Source organism: Dromiciops gliroides, chromosome 2 (assembly GCF_019393635.1).
Source record: "Dromiciops gliroides isolate mDroGli1 chromosome 2, mDroGli1.pri, whole genome shotgun sequence".
Classification (NCBI taxonomy): Eukaryota; Metazoa; Chordata; class Mammalia; order Microbiotheria; family Microbiotheriidae; genus Dromiciops; species Dromiciops gliroides.
In genome coordinates, this window is record NC_057862.1 from 604,907,074 (window position 1) to 604,925,919 (window position 18,846).

The following is an 18,846-nucleotide window of genomic DNA, read 5'->3' on the forward strand; positions in this document are numbered from 1 at the left end:
TAATGAAATTTGGGATTAGGTGACTTGCCCAGGGTCACACAGCTAGTAAGTGTCTGAGGTGAAATTTGAACTCAGGTCTTCCCAACTTCAGGGCCAGTGCTCTATCTACTGCACCACCTAGCTGCCCCATATGATATCATTAAATAAAAAATATATAGTATATATGTAACTACACACACACATATAATAAAAAGCACACCAGTGAGGGCTTATGAGTAACAATGCAAGAAACCCAGCATCTCAAGGTTACACCTAAACTCCTAAGAGCAGCAACTCCCCCTCTCAGGAACCCTAAACATAACTGCAAGTTCTGGGACCCTCCCAAAAGAGCTGCTACATAGGTATGTACAGAATTAAAACAAGGGAGTAGAGAGGGAAGGCACCAACAGCTCGGAGAATATTCAGAAAGGCTCCACGTAGAAGATGTTGCTTTGAGCTGCACCTTGAAAGAAGCAAGAGATTCCATGAGGTAGGAGTAAGAAGGAGTGCATTCTAGGAAGGGCAGGCCAGTGCGAAGGCACAGAGACAGGAGACAGACTGCCTCCTCACATCAGGAGGTGAAAGGTCAGATGATGGGAGCATTGAGTGCTTGAAGGGGAGTAATGCAAAATGAGGCTGGAAAGATAGGTTGGGGCCAGGTTTTGGAGGACTTTAAAAGACAAAGAGGAGTATATATTTTATCCTAGAGGCAATAGGAAGCCACCAGAGCTACTGAGTAGGGGAATGTCATGATCAGATCTGCGTGTAAGGAAAATCACTCTGATAATTATGTGGAAAATGAATTGGAGGCAGGAGAGAGTAGAGGCAGGGAACAAACTGGGATACCATGAGAATCATCCAGTTGAGAGGCAGAGGGAAAGAACTGGAAATCAAAGGAATGCCCATCAACTGGGGAATGGCTTAACAAGCTGTGGTATGTGATTGTTATGGAATATTATTGTGCTACAAGAAATTATAAGCAGGGTGATTTCAGAAAGGCCTGGAAAGAATTATATTAACTGATGTATAGTGAAGTGAGCGGAACCAGGGGAATGTTGTCCACAGTGACAGCAATATCGTTTGATAAAGAACTGTAAATGACTTAATTATTCTCAGCAATACAATGATCCAAGACAATCCCAAAAGACTAGTGATGAAGCATACTATCCACCTCCAGAGAAAGAACTGATATTGATTGAACACCGACTGAAGCATGCTATTTTTCACTCTTCCATTTTTTTCTTTTATTCATGTTTATTTATACAAAATGACTAATATGATAACATTTTACATAACTGCACATGTATAACCTATATCTGATTGCTTACCACCTCAGGAGTGAGGAAGGGAAGAGAGAGGAGGAGGGATAGAATTTGGAACTCAAAACTTTAAATATGCTTATTATTTTAAAAAAGAAAATAGAGAGGTAATGGGGGACTAAACCAAGGTAGTGACTTGTGGGTAGAGAGATGGGGTCAACTGCAAGACAGGGTACGGAGCTAGAAGTGGTAAGACTCGACATATAGGATGAGTGAAAGTGAGGAGTCAAGGATAAGGCTGAAATTAGGAATGTGGAGACTGGAATAATGGTGGTATCCTTGACAGAAGTAAAGAAGTTTGGAAGAGAGATAACTTTGGGACAAGGGGGTAGGTGGGTGGGTGATGAGTTCTGATTTAGACCTGTTGAGTTTGAGGTGTTTCCAGGACAGCCAGTCTGAAACATCTAACAGAAAGCTGGTGATGTGGTACTGAGGCTCAGGGGATTATGGGGATGGATCAATAGCTTTGTGAGTGATCTGCTGAGAGATCAAGCCATTGGGAGCTGATGAGGTCATCAAAAGGGTGTAGAGAGAAATGTAGAAAGGGATTATATGATCAGCTCATGGCCAAAGCTAGGATCAAAGGCAGGGAAAAAGGTTTTCCTGGTTCCCCTTAATGTTAGGACCTTACTTTTGTCAATCATTGTTGTTCAGTTGTTTCAGTTGTGTCTGGCTGCTCATAACCCCATTTGGAGTTTTCTTGGCAAAGATACTAGAGTGGTTTGCCATTTCCTTCTCCAACTCATTTTATAGATGACAAGGTTAAGTGCCTTGCTCAGGGTCACACAGCTAGTAAGTGCCTGAGACTGGATTTGTACCCAGGAAGATGAATCTCCCTGACTCCAGACCTGAAACTCTATCCATTGCTACCTACCTAGCAGCAGCTATCCTCTAGATATCTTGGTCCATACTTTTTTTTTTTTTTGCATGTCGTCTTTCCCATTAGACTATGCGCTCCTTTAGAGCATGAACTTCTATTGCCTATCTCCAGCATTTAGCTGAGTGCCTTGCATGTACTGGGCATTTAATAAATGCCTACTGATTGATGGATTTTGGGTCAAAGGCTGGTTTTGCTAGATTCCAAGGCAAGTAATCTTTTCACCATATCATTACATGTCAAACATCTTCTGTGTTTTCCACATGCCAAAAGCTTGCATCAAAACCTCACAATTGTGCAAATATTAGCACTGTTTTCTTTCAACAAGGTGTAGGGCATTGTAGATTAGATTATATTACAAGATTGCTTTTACTGGCTAGATAAAAGCTAGCTAGTTTCACAAACTCCAATTCATCTCTAACCCCATTGGGGTACTTGCCTAGTGGGGTTTTTCCATCTTTTTCCCCTAACACTATGTCTTCTTGGTTAAGTATTAGTCCAACTTCATAGTGGCAAAGTTATAGAAGTTGTGTCCTTTCCTCTTTCATAAAACTGCCTACATGGAACTATCATATAATTTCTTTTAGACATTCCTCTAAAAGATCCCATTCCTGCATCATATGCAATCATTTCAGCTTTATTTGTGGAGATGTCCAAGGTCCCCTTAAGTCTCTCCACATTTTAAAAGTGTGTGTATTAGGATCAAAACTACCTGTCCAGGGGCAGCTAGATGGCGCAGTGCATAGAGCACGGGCCGTGGAGTCAGGAGTACCTGAGTTCAAATCCAGCCTCAGACACTTAACACTTACTAGCTGTGTGACCCTGGGCAAGTCACTTAACCCCAATTGCCTCACTAAAAACAAACAAAAAAACCCCTACCTGTCCACTAGAGATTAGACATGCTTCTGACATGCTAGAATTTGATGAAAATGCAGATGCAAAAGTTTGCCATCTTGGTGGTAGGGGGTCCTTTATAAAATCTAAAATCTTGATCCCATAACTGTTTCCAAAGAACATCCTGAAAATTATGATGGAATTTTTTTCTAGCTTTAAAAGAAATCTATGACTTGAAAGTTCTATACTTTTAAAGAATTCACTTCAATGAAAACATGTATTAAATGCTTACTACATGTCAGGCACTGCTCTGGGTGATGGGGATGCAAAGTGAAAACTTCCTGCAGAAATTTAGATTCACATTTTCACCTACTTAATAGAATCTGTAGCTTCCTTCAAAGTATAGCTTAGATACCACCGCTATACTTTGAAGGAAGCTACAGATTCTATTAAATAGGTGAAAATGTGCTGAACTGCTGGGCAGAGTGGGACCAGTTGACATTGTCCATTTGGGGAGTAATCTTCCTGATAACAGTTTGCTCTCTTAAGAGCAATTTTATTTTTGTAATCCTAACAGTATATAAAGACTGAAACCTCGATCAAGGTGTCAGTACTACATATTTCTCAACACTCATACTGACTTCAAGACAAGGCAGTATTTTGGTATTGCCAGGTGAATAGAAACCAAGGGAGAAAAATGACATCAATTGGAAAAAGGCTTTTCTTTTGAGGTTTCATTTATTTATTCCCTCTTCTCAAAAAATTACTGAGAGTGTGAGGACTCCCTCAACCTATTGGTCTTAGTTATCTGAAATTTAGAAGTATTAAATAACTTGTCAATATGAAGAAAGCTAGTAAAATGGCAGAAACAGGATTTTAACTTGTCTTCCTTATTCCAAGTCCAGCACTAATTTTTTTTTTAACTTTCTGGATAGATCTAGGAGTGATTAAGATTCATACAATTATACCTTTGTTGCCTAGCTTTTGGGGACATAAGGGTTTCTTTGAAGAATAGTGCTCCTTAATTTTCTTAAAAAACAAAAACAAAATAAGCTAAGCACAGAATGTTTAGAGCAAAAACAAAACAAAAACAATGAAAGTGTAATGCATACCTATAACAAGTTAAAGAAGCTAACAGCTCATCATTTTCTTTCATTTAGAGCATCTACCCCAGTTGTGAAATGCTGGGAGCTGATCTTCCATCCCCTACATCTTGTCACTAAGATGTGCTGCTTTCACAATGCCTCTTGGATTCTTCTTTTCTATATCAAAGCTAACATCTATCTTATCCATTGATTTCTCCCTGATCTGTTTCTCCATTCAGCTTTTGCTGACTTTAATCCATCAGACTTATATTTGCTAGAACACTTCCTCAAGCATTATACTCGTAATTCACTCCTGTTTGAGAACCTCTACTTAAAAAATATCAGCCTAATAGTGAAACATTTCAACCCTTCCTTTCCATTTATCCAGCTTAACTTCTCATTATATCCTAATTCACCCTCTCCAATAATAACTACTTTAATAATAGTACTTTTATGGTTTACAAATAACAATGTGGGGGAGGTAGTTAAAAATATTACCCTTATTTTACAGTTAAAATTGGGCTCAAGTGACTTGCCCCAAGGTCTCATATGGGAAATACCAAAACCAGGACTGGAACCTAGGTCTCCCAATTCCATATCCAATGCTTTCACTACCCTAATCAATTCAACTAAGTCATTCTTATGTCATGCAACAACTTATTTCTCACCCTGGCCTAGACTTGTGTATGCTTTTCCCATCATTGCAGAGCCATCACATTCTGCACTAGCCTAACCTTACTCTTCCTGCACCTACTAAATATTCATGCAATCATTTTGGAATTTATCATTGTGCAACCTTAAATCATTAAGCACACATTTTGTTTTCCCTAACAAGTTCATAAGCTCTATAAGGGCAGAATTCTTATCTTCTACATTTTTTATGGTATTTTCCCTGCAGCACCTAAAAGTTGGATGTATAATTACCAGCTCTGTGGGTCTAATCTGTTACAATTTTTTTGTTTTTTTGGGTTTTTTTGCGGGGCAATGGGGGTTAAGTGACTTGCCCAGGGTCACACAGCTAGTGTCAAGTGTCTGAGGCTGGATTTGAACTCAGGTATCCAAGGCTGGTGCTTTATCCACTGCGCCACCTAGTTGCCCCCTAATAATGTTACAATTTTAGTAATTGTCAACCACCTGAAGATTTGTCTCTACTCAATAGCATGGCCTAAATGACTGACCTAGAAATCAGCCAATACAACTAGTTATTGTATTTTAATACTTGATGTTAAATATGCAAAGTCTTGAACCAAAAAAATTACATGAATTCAGTAACACTTGCCCAATGCCATCTTAGTCCTGGTTGGATGGTAAAAAAAATGGGAAAGAACTAAATGGTAAGGGACTAGGGGGCAACTGTGAAGTACTCTAGCAGTTCTAGTAAACTATGCTTTTTAAACACAGCACAAGAGCTTTCTGTGCAAGAGATGTCAAATTTTGCTTTATCAGAGGTTTTGGGCATTCACTGTCACAAGTGTAACTCAATTTAACCATAAATGTCTGTTATGATGCAGATTGGATAGCTTTCTCAACATGCATTTATTATTTTAAAATATTAAAATTTGACTATAGCTAACAAGCTTTATAAGTTTAATATCACCACTAAAATTCTATTTTAAAGAACTTGTTTGGAAAGTCATCAATAGCTTCTATGTGAATAAGTATATTATGACTTAATGGCAATTCTAATCTTTTAATCAAAATGTGTATGGGTCATCATTTGTACTAAAGAATACCTATATTAATAAGATAGGTTCCTCGAGGCATATATATTGAAGTATTATTAAAATTCTTTATTTTCAAAAGGCAATTTGAACACTGTTGCCATGGATATTTGTAGTTAAATGTTTGTTTTCTATGTAATAAATGAATTTTCTAGAAATTTAAATGCTGTTTGATGGGAGAATTACTATAATTTCAATGGTGTTAGGGTCTCCAAATAGTAAGAAAACTCCCTTTACTAACATCTCATCTCTATAACTTATTGTTTTAGGATTGCATAGAACACTATTGTTGTTTTTCATTCTCGAAGACCATGACATTGGGTGATGTCATGACTTGCAGTGAATTGGATTTAAGTGAGGGAGGGCTGTACAAGGTCACCAATGTCACTCTCTCCTCCAGAGCCATCTGGGTCCAATGGCAAGATATACATCAGGATGACTGGAGATGGCCCCGGATGTTTGAGGCAGTTGGGGGTTGTGACTTGCCCAGGGTCACACAGCTTATTAAGTGTCTGAGGTGAGATTTTAACTCAGGTCCTCCCAACTTCAGGACCAGTGCTCTATCCACTGCACCACCTAGCTGCCCCATGAGAAGTGAAGTGACTGGGGGCGGCTAGGTGGTGCAGTGGATAAAGCACTGGCTCTGGATTCAGGAGGTCCTGAGTTCAAATCCGGCCTCAGACACTCGACACTAACTAGTTGTGTGACCCTGGGCAAGTCACTTAACCCTCACTGTCCTGAAAAAAAAAAAAGCCCATGTCTAGAGTTGTTTCCAAAGGCGTCACCACCTTTGTTTGGGAGAAGCAGGCTGGTTGGTCCTCAGGTCCTCCCTGAACTTTACAATAAATGACATATCCCTAAGTCTTCGCTGTGAGCTGGGAACATAGACATCGGTGAGATCACATATTCATTTAAACTCATGAAATCTCCATCCAAGTTACAACTCACTCCCTTGGCAGAAGTCTGTGCTTGGTGCCCATGGTCTCTAGTGTTAACTTCGATTATTACACAGGTATGGAAGTGAAAATAAGTAGTAACAAAAGAATGTGAATATATGGAAGGGGAAATTACATTTCTTTGGTAGATGTTTCTATGAGGTTCCAACAATTACATACTTTTACCATGTGTCAGCTTCTTCGTAAGAGCACGTCTATTTTTTTCAGCTTACTTATAGCTGATAAATGTAAATATAATCATGATTTTAAATACTTACTGCATCTAAATAAGCAATCCCATTCTAGAAGAAAACCGGATCATGTTGGGCTAGAAAGATACTAAGGAATGATTTACCTCTCTAATGCACTTTACTGCAAATATAAACCAGAATTAAGATGAGGACATTATGAAATCACTGAATGTTTATATAGTACATAAAAATTTCTTACATGTTTATATTATTAAGGCCTCAAATGATTCTTATATGAGATCTGAAAAATCTATTATTTGGCTAAGTCTGCATCTATAAAACATTTTCACAAATAAAATGTCAGGATTAGCAATTTGTCTCAGATGTGGTATTCCTCATTTCGTTAGGAAATGAAATAATTTACATTTTATTGGACTCTAGGAGGTTTTTGTCTGCTCTTGCCCTAAACCAGGATTCCATATTACATTCAGGGCATTTCCAATCCATCCTACTCACTCCTTCTATGGGCCCCTTCCCCCTTTCTTCCCCTGCATGTGTTGTCTTGCCCCATCAGAACATGAGCTGACAGGACCAGGGAGACTGTCCTGTTTGGATTTATATCCCTAGTGATTACCTGGTACACAGTGAGTGCTTAATCAACTTTTTGTCATTCTTCAATCATTCTTAATTGAAAAGACATATTTTCAAAATAAAAGTCACTTTAAAAAGATCACAACCCCCAAATCTGATTGAGAAGCTTCAACAGAATTCAGAGAGAGAACACGGTGAATATGAACATAGGTGCAACTTCATGCTGGTGATGCCTTTTTCTTTCTTTCTTTTCTTTAATGTAATGTAAGCAGCTAATATTTAGGAGAATTTTTAAAACAAAAAGTTGCATATTAATATTTATACACAAAAACTTAAAACATAGGTGACATTAGCACACATACATGCTTACATAAACTCAAATATTTACATTTTTTAAAAAATTTCCATTTAACATATGAAATTCTTTAACACATAAAACCATTGAGAGCTACTACAAAACAACATAACTAGAACATCAGTTTGCTACAAGCATATAAAAACATACATTAAGTGATTTCTTGGAGTTTCAAGTTACCCCTTTATAATATGATCTTACTTGCATATAGTCCTTTCAATTATTATTATGGACTTACAAAAGAGGTTTAATTTATTTTCCAGGTACATCACGAGCTCAAGAAAACGGACCCAACAGTTAGGCGATAGAATTATGCTGTAACAACTTAATTGCACATAATGCTTTAAAGTAGGTTTGGATGAAGTTCTCAAACACTTTGGTATATATCACTTAGGGACCACCATTAGATGCAGTAGGTATTACAAAAGTCCCTTCATTCCCCATTTTGCTTTAAAATGGACAAGTCTTTGGTAAAAGTTCTACATTTTGGGCATTTAGTATCAATTAAAATGGTCCCCAAACCAATAAACGATGCTGCTTTAATATTATTAGTTCATAACAAAACTTCATTTTACCACCGCTTCTGAAGCAATGTGGAAATATTGATATCATTTTCCAAAAAAAGATAGAACATTAATAGTTTCAGCCTTTTACCTGTAATCAGCAGAGGAATTGATAGGTTTAGCCAAAATTTTCTGTTAATCCTTTATCTTGTAAAAACTCAACTGCATAGTCCATAATTTGCAGTAACTATAGACATCATTCAACATCATAAGTGATCATGGTTGGTTGAAAAAGATGTGTGACATTAAAGTCAGAGAGTTACTTTCCTCTGATAAGCCAATATCAACTGCACAGTTTTTCTGTATTAACTACACTAGTTACCAGGTAAATCTCATTAAAAACCCCAAATGATTCAATTTGCTACAAGATAAATTGTTGCAAATGTATAAAACAGCAGATATACAAGGAGAACACCAAACATACTTTATTAGCACAGAAAGCAGCCATAACAAGGCACAGCAAGCAGAAACATACATCCACAATAAAAGGGTTAGTGTTGCATACAAATATAACTTTTCTTGTATTTGTAGCCTTGGCAATTGCCAGAGGGGTAGAAAATAACATTTTGTAGCAGCAGGCAAAGAAACTAAGGAGCACTCACCATTGGTACAGAGCACATTAACAAAAGACACAAGTGTGGAGAGTCAACTATCTTAGTGCAAAATGTCTAGGACAGAACTGTTCATTCAGTCCGATACTAAGAAACAAATACTAGAACTTGCTATTACTTCCAAAATAGCTCCCTCAAGTAGTATCGCATACTATTCTAAGTGACAAAAAGGTGCTAATGTAGTTATTTACAGATATGATGCTTGTACATCCTTTTACATCTGTAATTTAGCTTTCCGATTTTCCATTAAAAATTAACTCTATTGGAACACTATAAATTATAATCAGTGACTCATATTTTACACCAAAGAGATAAATACTGCCATTCCAAACCATTAAATGCAGCTCACCTTCGGTAACCACACTAGTTATTAACTAACTAGTGTCTGGGCTGCTTCTATACACTTTGCTTCTCATTTTTCCATGGTTCAAAAACTGATTATGGGCATGAGAAATGATCCAGTTTCCATGAATCAAAGTTTAGATTGCACGTCAGCATTGAAAAATTCACATGCAGCACTAAGTGGTCAGCAGCTATTCCAAATGCCTGTTCAAGTTAAAGCACTAATCAAAAATGTTCTCTCTCCTCTTTATGGTCTTCAAATAAAACTCTACTACCGATTACACATGAATCTAAAGTTTTAAGAACTATTCTTTAGAAAACCTGGGATTGGGATCCTTTGTAAAGGAGAAAGGGAGATTACAAACAATACCAACACTGAAAAGTGGACTGCACAGTGCCCTTGTGGCCAGAGCTTTTCATTTTCTAAAAGGCAGCAGGCAAGCTAAGCCATCTGACATCTTGGACTTCAGAACCTTGATTGAGAGGAACTACAAACGTTACAACTTTTGTAAGATTATAGAAAAAATTCTTAGAAAAAATACTCATTTCAAATATTAGTCACACTGTTGAAATGCTCACCCAATAGTAATCATTTGTTCTTCAGTAGGAAATAGAATATCATAGCAAATGCCCCAAAATTGCTTCATCCTATTACTACAACTATTAAAAACCAAACATTTAGAAAAATCAGCAACTGTGTGTTTGTGTAGGGGTAGGCCTTATTGAACATGTGCAGCTTTGTCCTCTACTAATTATTTCAATAGGCACCACAATTATTTGTATAAGTAACAGCAGAGAGCATCTGACAGATACTAAAACTAAGATTAGGTACGATATTTCAAAAAAACTAATACTGGTACATGTGCTTGCTATTGGTACACTGTTGGATGCACATAAAAGCAAATCTAATAAAAGCCTCCTTGGGGCACTGAATGGAGTTTACTTTGCCTTGACTGGTTCTCGCTCTAACCAGCGCACCCTAACTTTCTGTTTATAGTGATATTCCTTTAAAAAGTCTTGTAACATTGATGGTAAAGGGAGGCCATCAATCCCATCGTATGTGGTGCACCTACAGATCACCGCGCGGCAGATATACTGCAGGCTGAAAGGAAAAGTCCTATTCAGTGATACAGTAAGCAACGGTTCAAAAAACATGCAAGAACTTGGGTCTTTATAATGCTCGAGGAGCCCTGTTACAGTAGAGGAGTGAAACACGCAGGGATCGTGGGCATCGAAGCTAAAGTTGTGGTTCCACTGCTCAATGCGCGCGTGCAGGGACCGGTTGTAGCGACGGAAGCTCACGGAGAAGAGGTAGTCCTCTTGCGCAGAGTCCCTGAGCAAGAAAGTGCCTTCGGGCTTCCCTTCAAGGAGGGCCTCCGCTTCGTAACGGTCCATCACGCCCCAATAGCAGGGATTCCCCGTGATCTGAAGCAGATCAGGCACGAGGCAGTGAATGTAGTCGATCTGCGTGTGAACCTTCCATGCTCCCTGGCGGCCAGCGTGGGCATGGGTGTGGCTGTCTCCAGAGCCCTGGCGCTGTTTCTGCCTCCGGGCCTGCAGGCAGAGGGTGGTGGCGTCCTCTTCTGAGTCACAGCTCCCCTGCGGGGCGACAGCATTTTCTCCAGTCATGTCAGTCATTCCTGGGGCTAACTTTGGTCCCAGCTTATATAAGGGATTAACCTGTGCAGTGGCCTCAAACGTATGTATTTGTGCATTGGGAGGAGGATCCACGCCTTCTTCAATACTAAGCCGTCTTCTTTCCCGAAGCCGATCTTCTTCATCTTCAGTAGAAACCAAAGAGGGATCAAAGGTATCAAAGAAGGTTGAATGTGGGCTCACGGGAGCCGTGTGCTGCTTAATCAAATGCCACTTCTGGGCTAGATCTGATCCAGCAGGAAAAGGACATTTTTCAAGCATTAATTCAGAAAGGTATATTTTTCTTTTATTAGAAAAGAGGGGTTTTGCTTGTTTATTATAAGTTCTCATGGGAAAGCACAACCCAACAGTGTCTTGCAGCCTCTGCCTCAGAGATCGACTTCCCACCGTCCTGCTAGAGACACTCTCCATGTCATGGACAGAGCTCACGCCATATCGTCTCTCTCTTCTCTGCAGACCGCTTCGGGTCCTACCAAACCTTTTCTCAGTATCTAATGAACTTTGCGTCTTTGTAGAACAGGAATGTTTCTTCTTCCCACCCCATGGAGCATGTCGTGAGTAGGAGTCTCTCCGCGCGAGTCTCGTTCCCGTGGTAGTGATGCATGAGTCATTTTCCTTCTCAATGCTTATTTCTACAATCTGAGGGATTTCAGTGGCACAATTTTGGTTTCTCCTTGAAGAATTCTTTGAAGGGCTTAATTCAAGTTGTAAGGCAACATTCTCTCGTAAGGGACTGCTTTGTTGCTGAGGAGCCAAATCCCCTATGCTGATGTTCCTTTCTTTGACAGATAAACATCTATTGGAGTTCACATCTATATTTTCACTGCTGTTTCCCCCTTCATGGTTAAAAAGGTTCTGACACCTGTATTTGAAGTTGTTCCACATCTTCCCCACTTTATCCATTGATTATGATATCTAAATTCAAATGAGGAAAAACATGAGTTAGTTAAGGTGCTTTATGAAAATCAGACAATTCCTCCCCTCCTGAAAGTGAAATGCCTGAGAAATAGTATGCCAGCAATGTATACTTTAAAAAAAAGTTCAAACTAGCCTTTCCTCTTGTGTAATGGGGGGGGGGGGGGAAGGAAGGCGGAGAAGGATTCTGTTGAAGGATGGCAAAGCCATTGGATCAGTTTAATGCTATCACAGAATGAATATTCAAAATTCTGTTCATGGCTATCTCTTCACCCAATCCCTAGCTATCCTTTCTTTCTGTCATAGAGGATACTTAGACTTGTAGGATCACAGGCTCATGGAAGCAGAGTTACAAGGGACCTCAGAGACTCCTTTTTCTAATGAGACAGACAAAGCTCATGGTAGTTATAACTTGCTCCAGATCACACAGGGAGTAAATATAAACCTAGGTCCTCTGACTCCAGAGTCAGTGGTCATTCTATTGTATCTCTCTGCAAGTTTTTGAAATTATGTAACTCTGAAGGTATCTGACACAAAAAAACCTAAGGAAATACCTCTTAATAAATCCTTGATTAACTGAATATGATTCATATGGTAATATTAATAAAGGAGCCTTGTAATTGGATAGCTGATTCATGTGAAAGCAGGCAAAGAGCTGAAGTGTTTTAGCACATGAAAACAATCACTGTGAGAGCCCCCAAAATCTGTTTTGGGGGCCTGAGAACCCATAGTAGAACACCGCACAACTCTTCTTCCCTTTTCTGGAAACTTCCATGCCCCATGAATGCTGTCCTATTTAATTAACCAGCTCCCTCTCTGTGACATAAACAAGAAATAAACTAGATTTTTTTGAAGAAAAACAAAACCCCACCCTCTTCCTATAAAACACATTGCCTTCACTGCCTAAGATAAGGCAAGATAGCACAGAGCTTAGTGAAGCTTAGGGAGTTCAGTCCATAGGCAGTGTCTCCAAGACCTCTTCCTTGGGCTCCAGTACTTACAACTTGGCTGTATCCACCTCTTCTAATGACTTCTATCTGGCTGCATTGGCCCTCTCCAGCTGCCTCTACACATCTCCTCTCTCACTTCTATCCCGATAATCTATGTCCCAGGTCTTGTGTTTTAGGTCCTGGACCTTTCCCTTGTGCCCACAACAAAGGTTCTTGTTCCTGACATTCTTTCTCAACATGACTTCACTTTTACACTAGAAAGTTTCCTATGAGAGGCAGGTCCCACATTTGGCACTTTGGTGGCAATGTGGAGGAGGACCAGCCAAGAAGAAGATGCACCTGTATAAGGTAAAGAACTACACTGTGCCGGGCATTCCAAATGGGAATCATGATAGAAGGTGTAGGTGGGGATGATGGCAAAGGTTCCACCAGGAATGTCTGTTAAAAGTGGAGGAGAAAAGGCACTGGGCCTGGAGTCAGGAAGACCTGAGTTCAAGTCTGACCTCAACCACTTAAGAGCTGTGTGACCCTGAGCAAGTCACTTAACCTTTATTTGCCTCAGTTTCCTCAACTGTCAAATGGGGGGTAACAAGAGCACCCAACCCCTCATGAGGTTGTTGTGAAGCTCAAATGAGATAATTATAAAAAATGCTTAGCACAGTGCCTGGCACATAGAAGGTTACTACAGAAATGCTTATTCCTTTCCCTAAATGTAGTCTCTCTTGACAGAATGTAAGCTCCCTGAGAAGGACTGCTTCTGTCTCTCTGTCCCCATTGCCTGGAACAAGTAGATACTTGTTTTTGTTCAGTCATTTTCAGTCGTGTCTGACTCTTCATGACCCCATTTGGGGTTTTCTTGGTAAACATACCAGAGTGGTTGGTCATTTTCTTCTCCAGCTCATTTTACAGATGAGGAAACTAAGGCAAACAGGGTTAAATGACTTGCCCAGGGTCACACAGCTAGTAAGTGTCTGAGGCCAGATTTGAATTCAGGATGATGTGCCTTCTCAACTCTGGTCCTGGCACTCTATCCACTCTGCTGCATTAACAAACACTTACTTATTCTCTTACATACAGAAACTGAAGCTATCTGGATGAGCTTGAACAAGTTACTTAGCTTGCCTGAATCTCAGTTTCCTCCTCTGTAAAGTGAGAGGGTTGGAAAGGATGGCCTAGGGGTGTACCTTTTACCTCCAGATCCTATGGTATTTCCCAGCTAATTCTCAACATCACATGCCAGGAAAGATGAGATGAAACTCAAAGATAATGTCCCACAGTATTTTACTACTTTGATAGCATCTCTCTACAATATTTAATAGGGCTATTAGAAGTAAATTTAATGTTTATGCTTTCTTCATGATACTTGGCAAGTTACATTAGGCAGACAGAAAAGGCTAGAATTTCCATGAGAGCCCTTGAAATCAAAAGAATTCTACCAATCCTTGTGTTTAATCCTTATTGGACCTATTGATGATTGGCACATTCAAAAATACCTGAGCTCTGCTTACATTAACCCTAGAATAATGAATTTCTAAAAGATTCCAGTTCCCTTTGTCTACAGCAGTATAAAACCTCCAACTGCCTGAGGCCATTCATCATCATTATAGATACCTGGATAATTCTGGGTTGCAGTGATATGTGTGTGGTTTCATTTACAAAAATAACAAGACTGGAGCCCAAGGTGAAAAAGAAACACATCTCTCTTATTCATCTTTTTTGATGAATACATTTTTCACTGATGGTTTGTATGCTATTAATAATCCTATAACTATTTAGAAGTGGAAGGTTAAAATATGAACTCCCCTCATTTGGTTTTGAAAGTCCTTTAGAACCAGGCCCCAGCCTGTCTTTCCAGTCTCCCTTTCCTCACTGCAACCATCTCAGCCAAACTGGCCTTTTCTACATTCCTCACATATACACTACTGTGCCCATGCCTGAAATGCACTTGCTCCTCACCTCTGCCTCTAAGAATCCTTAACCTCTGCCAAGGCTTAGCTCAAGCACCACCTTCTTCATGATGCTTTTCCTGATTCCCTTGGCCAAAAAAGATAATGTGATCCTAGGGCATACTGATGGCAGAAGTTCCCACTGTGTGTGACTCTTCCCTGATGACATATTGTGTTCAGTTCTGGGCACTGACAAGCTGAAGAGCTTTAAAGAGGCCAAACAAGATTAGTCCATACAGTCAGTACTGTATGAGGGTTCAATTTAGCTTGGAAAAAAGACTCAGGGAAATCCTCAAGCATGTAAAGGACTGTCATGTGGCAGAAGGTCTAGACTTGTTTTTCTTGATCCTAGTCTACAGGAGCAACAGATGGAAGTTACAAAGTAGCAAGTTTATGTTTGATATAAGGAAAAAACTTCCTAACAGAGCTATCCCAACAGAGAATGGGCCTCTTCAAGACCCGGCTGAATGCCCCCTTTGGAGAGATGACCACTTGTGAGGTATGTTGTAGTGAGGAGTTTTCAGGTATGGAGCAGACTAAACAGCAAATGCAGTCCCTCCCAACTATCACATTCTGGGATTAAACCCTTAAACATTACTAGAAAGATGCTAACTATTATTAGGATTTGAAAAATTAATGCCCCATAAGCATATTTGCACTAGAATTTACCTTTGTAATTTTAGCATAATGTACAAATACCTAAGAAGCACCATTTTGGTTTTTGTACCCCTTTTTCCTCATTTTCAACTCTTTCCAAAAAGTATTGTAACTTTCTATTCACAGAACTGTCCTATCTCAGTAAAAATCTCAATCATCTTTATTTTTCTGTCTTGAATAAACATTAGAAAGTACTCCTTTTTACAAAGATTGGGAGGGAAATTTCTAATACTCCTATCACGAAATCAGCATTTTTAAAGTACAGAAATAATTAATACTTAAAGCTTGTATGTGACACTTCTACAAATAAGCCTGATTTGTTCTTCATTTTCATTATCACTACAGCATTTATTCCCCACTCCCCTTGCCCATATCACTCCACACATGCAGAATTAAAAAAAAAAAATTCTCTCACACAATTCTCCCATATTTTCTTTGCCTGTGCCCCCCCCCAATCCCTTTACTTTTGTTTTGAAACACTAACCACAGCTGCCAGATGGGGCTCTTTAGGAGCTTTCAATCAAGAAGTCAGCTGCTTCCCAAAAGCCAGAAGGGAAGGACCACTATACTCCCATGTCTGCCTACTTCCCTCTCTACTTCCTCCCACTTCTGAGCTGGAGGGCTGCAGGTGCCTGACTTGGTTAACAATGAATTGTGGTACATGTCAAGCAGTAATGAAATTTGTTTAGGTTTCAAATGACTTTCACTCTTGAGATGAAGGCACTGGAGTAGTAGTCAAGAATTACAGCAACTGTCCAGACCTCCTCCTATTTGACCAAAGGTTCATAAGACTGAAGTGTGAAACTAGAAAGAAAAGAAGCTCTAGAACATAGATATTTTTATTCATTGTGCAAACAATATTCCAATGTCTGTCTTTCACTCACCTAAAACCAATGGCATCTACATACATCTCCCATCAAACAGGCTTCATTATGGGAATGTTACTAGAATAAAGGAAAGAAATATTAGTTAGCTTCCAATTTACTTGATCACTGATTAATATGCAGACATTAAGGCACATGATTTTAGTCAAAAATAAGAATTTCTAAGATTAACAAAAACTGCTACCATATATACAAATAATTCTCCTCCCTTTTCCCCAAGGAAAATAGTGGGCTTGAGAAAGGAATAAAGGTAAGATTAAGGAGGGAGGTTTACATAGAGTTAACCAAGTAGGAATAGAAAGCCAATGCCAATGCTCTTCTCCTACCATGTGGCAATGACAAGTAGCATCTTTACGGATCTCCTTTGGCCAATGGCAAAGAATACTCATGCAGTTTAAAGACTATTCTGGCAATAAAGATGCTTTTTTAAAGTATGAGAAAAAGGAGTAAGAGGTAGGGTCATTCAGAGAAAATATTATTCTTGACTCTTTTCTAAGATATTTTCCTCCCTGTATATGTCTGTTCCACAACATCAGAAAAAACATCATCTAAAAATTTACAGAAACACGATGAAAAATGATAACAGCTACTATGGGCACAGTAAAAACAATGAACTTGGAGTCAGCTTCCTGACTCTCACACTCTGCAACTCTGACCATGGGTAGGTAATTCAACATAATTTATATGAAACTCAGTTTTCTCATCTGTCAAATGGAAAGAATATGACTTCTATTATCCCCAACCTGACATGGTTATTGTGAGGAGTGCTCCATGTCCTTATTTCTTAACACCTGACTTCAATCAGGCATTTAATGTTTGTTTACTCTGTGCAAGTGACTGTGCTAGGCAGTGGGCACACAAAAATAGAACTGTCTCTGAATTCCAGCAGCTTCCATTCTAAAGGGGGAGGAGAGGAAGCCAGGAAGAGGTGAACAGAACATCTGAGGTGAATAAGTAAAAACAAAATACAAGAGAATTAGAGATGAAAGAAAGCATGAACACCTCAGGGGTAGGAGATCAAAGGAGATCAAAGGATATCAGGGAAAGTGATACCTGTAGTAAGCCTTAAAAGAAGAGAAGGGGGCAGCTAGGCGGTGCAGTGGATAGAGCACCGGCCCTGGATTCAGGAAGACCTGAGTTCAAATCTGGCCTCAGACACACTTAACACTAGCTGTGTGACCCTGGGCAAGTCACTTAAAAAAAAAGAAAAAGAAAAAAGAAGAGAAGGATTCCAATGAGTAGTAATGAGAGGCAGGGATCAGAGTCTATATCAGGCACGAAGGGTGGCTTCTGTGAATGCATAAAGTTAGGAGAGAGTATTTTGGGTTTGGTGAATAGTGACACAGTGGGCAAAAAGATGAGGCATATAAAGGAAATTTGGCAAGGTGGTTTGGAGTCAGATTTTGAAGGGCTTTGGATTCCAGGCAGAGGATTCTGTATTTTATCCTTTATCCTTTATCCTTCATCATCATCATCACCACCACCACCACAGCAAATATTTACAAAGTGCTTACTATGTACCAGATACTATAAAATGAAGTGCTTTACAATTATTATTTCATTTGACCTTCGCAACCACTCTACATGGTAGGTGCTATTATTATGCCTATTTTACAGATGAGGAAATTAAGGCAAACTGAAGTTAAGGAACTGGCCAAGGATCTCACAGCTAGTTTTTGAGGCTACATTTGCACTCAGGTCTTCCAGACTTCAAGCCCAAGGCTCTATCCATAGTGACAGCTAGCTTCGATTAGCAGCCTAAAGCCAAAAGGAAGTCACTAAAGATCTTGGAGTCGGAGACTGATATGATCAGATTGTCCCTTAAGAAGATAATTTTGGCAGGTCCATGTTGTTCATCCTTTGTTTTGAAGACCACCAATACAATCAAGAGGTGATGTCTTGACCTACGTAAACTGGCTGAAGTGAGGCAGAGTTGCACCAAGTCCAGAGTCCAGTAGTGAGACAAAAGTCAGGATGGCTGGTGACGACCCGGGATGCAGTGGAGGACTTCAGTGTCTGACCAAGCCCTAATTGCTCCACAGTGCCTGCTCTAGCCACCTTCATGACAGCTGGAACAAACTGTTCTCATCTGCCCCTTCTACCAGGGGAAGTCTTCTTGTGTTTGCTGTCCATGTCCTTATTTCTTAACACCTGACTCCCAATAGGTTTGAGAATATTTATAGCAGTGCTTTGCTATTGTGGCAAAGAACTAGAAACAAGATACATGCCCATTAATTTGGTAATGGCTGAAAAAACTGTAGCAAATGAATGCAAAGGAATTTTATTGTAGCATATAAATAAGAAAAATATTTAAAAGACTATATGAATCTATGGATAGTGAAGGAAGAAGAACTAGAATATAGGTACTACTCAGAAAAAAATGTAAGTAGAAACAATTCTGAAAGATTCCAGAACTTCAATTTAAACAGTAATCA

The 18,846-nt window shown here is 39.3% G+C and overlaps 1 protein-coding gene across 4 annotated transcripts in view; it reads right to left on the reverse strand.

Moving 5' to 3' along the window:
• Nucleotides 1-8,481: 8,481 nt before the first annotated feature.
• SOCS5 (suppressor of cytokine signaling 5) overlaps nucleotides 8,482-18,846 on the reverse strand; it is a 67,884-nt gene continuing 57,519 nt past the window's right edge. For all 4 annotated transcript variants that reach the window (XM_043986615.1, XM_043986612.1, XM_043986613.1 and 1 more), the window contains 2 exons: nucleotides 16,412-16,471; nucleotides 8,482-11,974 (listed from right to left, as the gene is read on the reverse strand). In XM_043986615.1, coding sequence (XP_043842550.1) covers nucleotides 10,343-11,962 — 1,620 coding nt within the window. In that variant the 5' untranslated portion in view covers nucleotides 11,963-11,974; nucleotides 16,412-16,471 and the 3' untranslated portion in view covers nucleotides 8,482-10,342. The remainder of the gene's footprint in view (nucleotides 11,975-16,411; nucleotides 16,472-18,846) is intronic.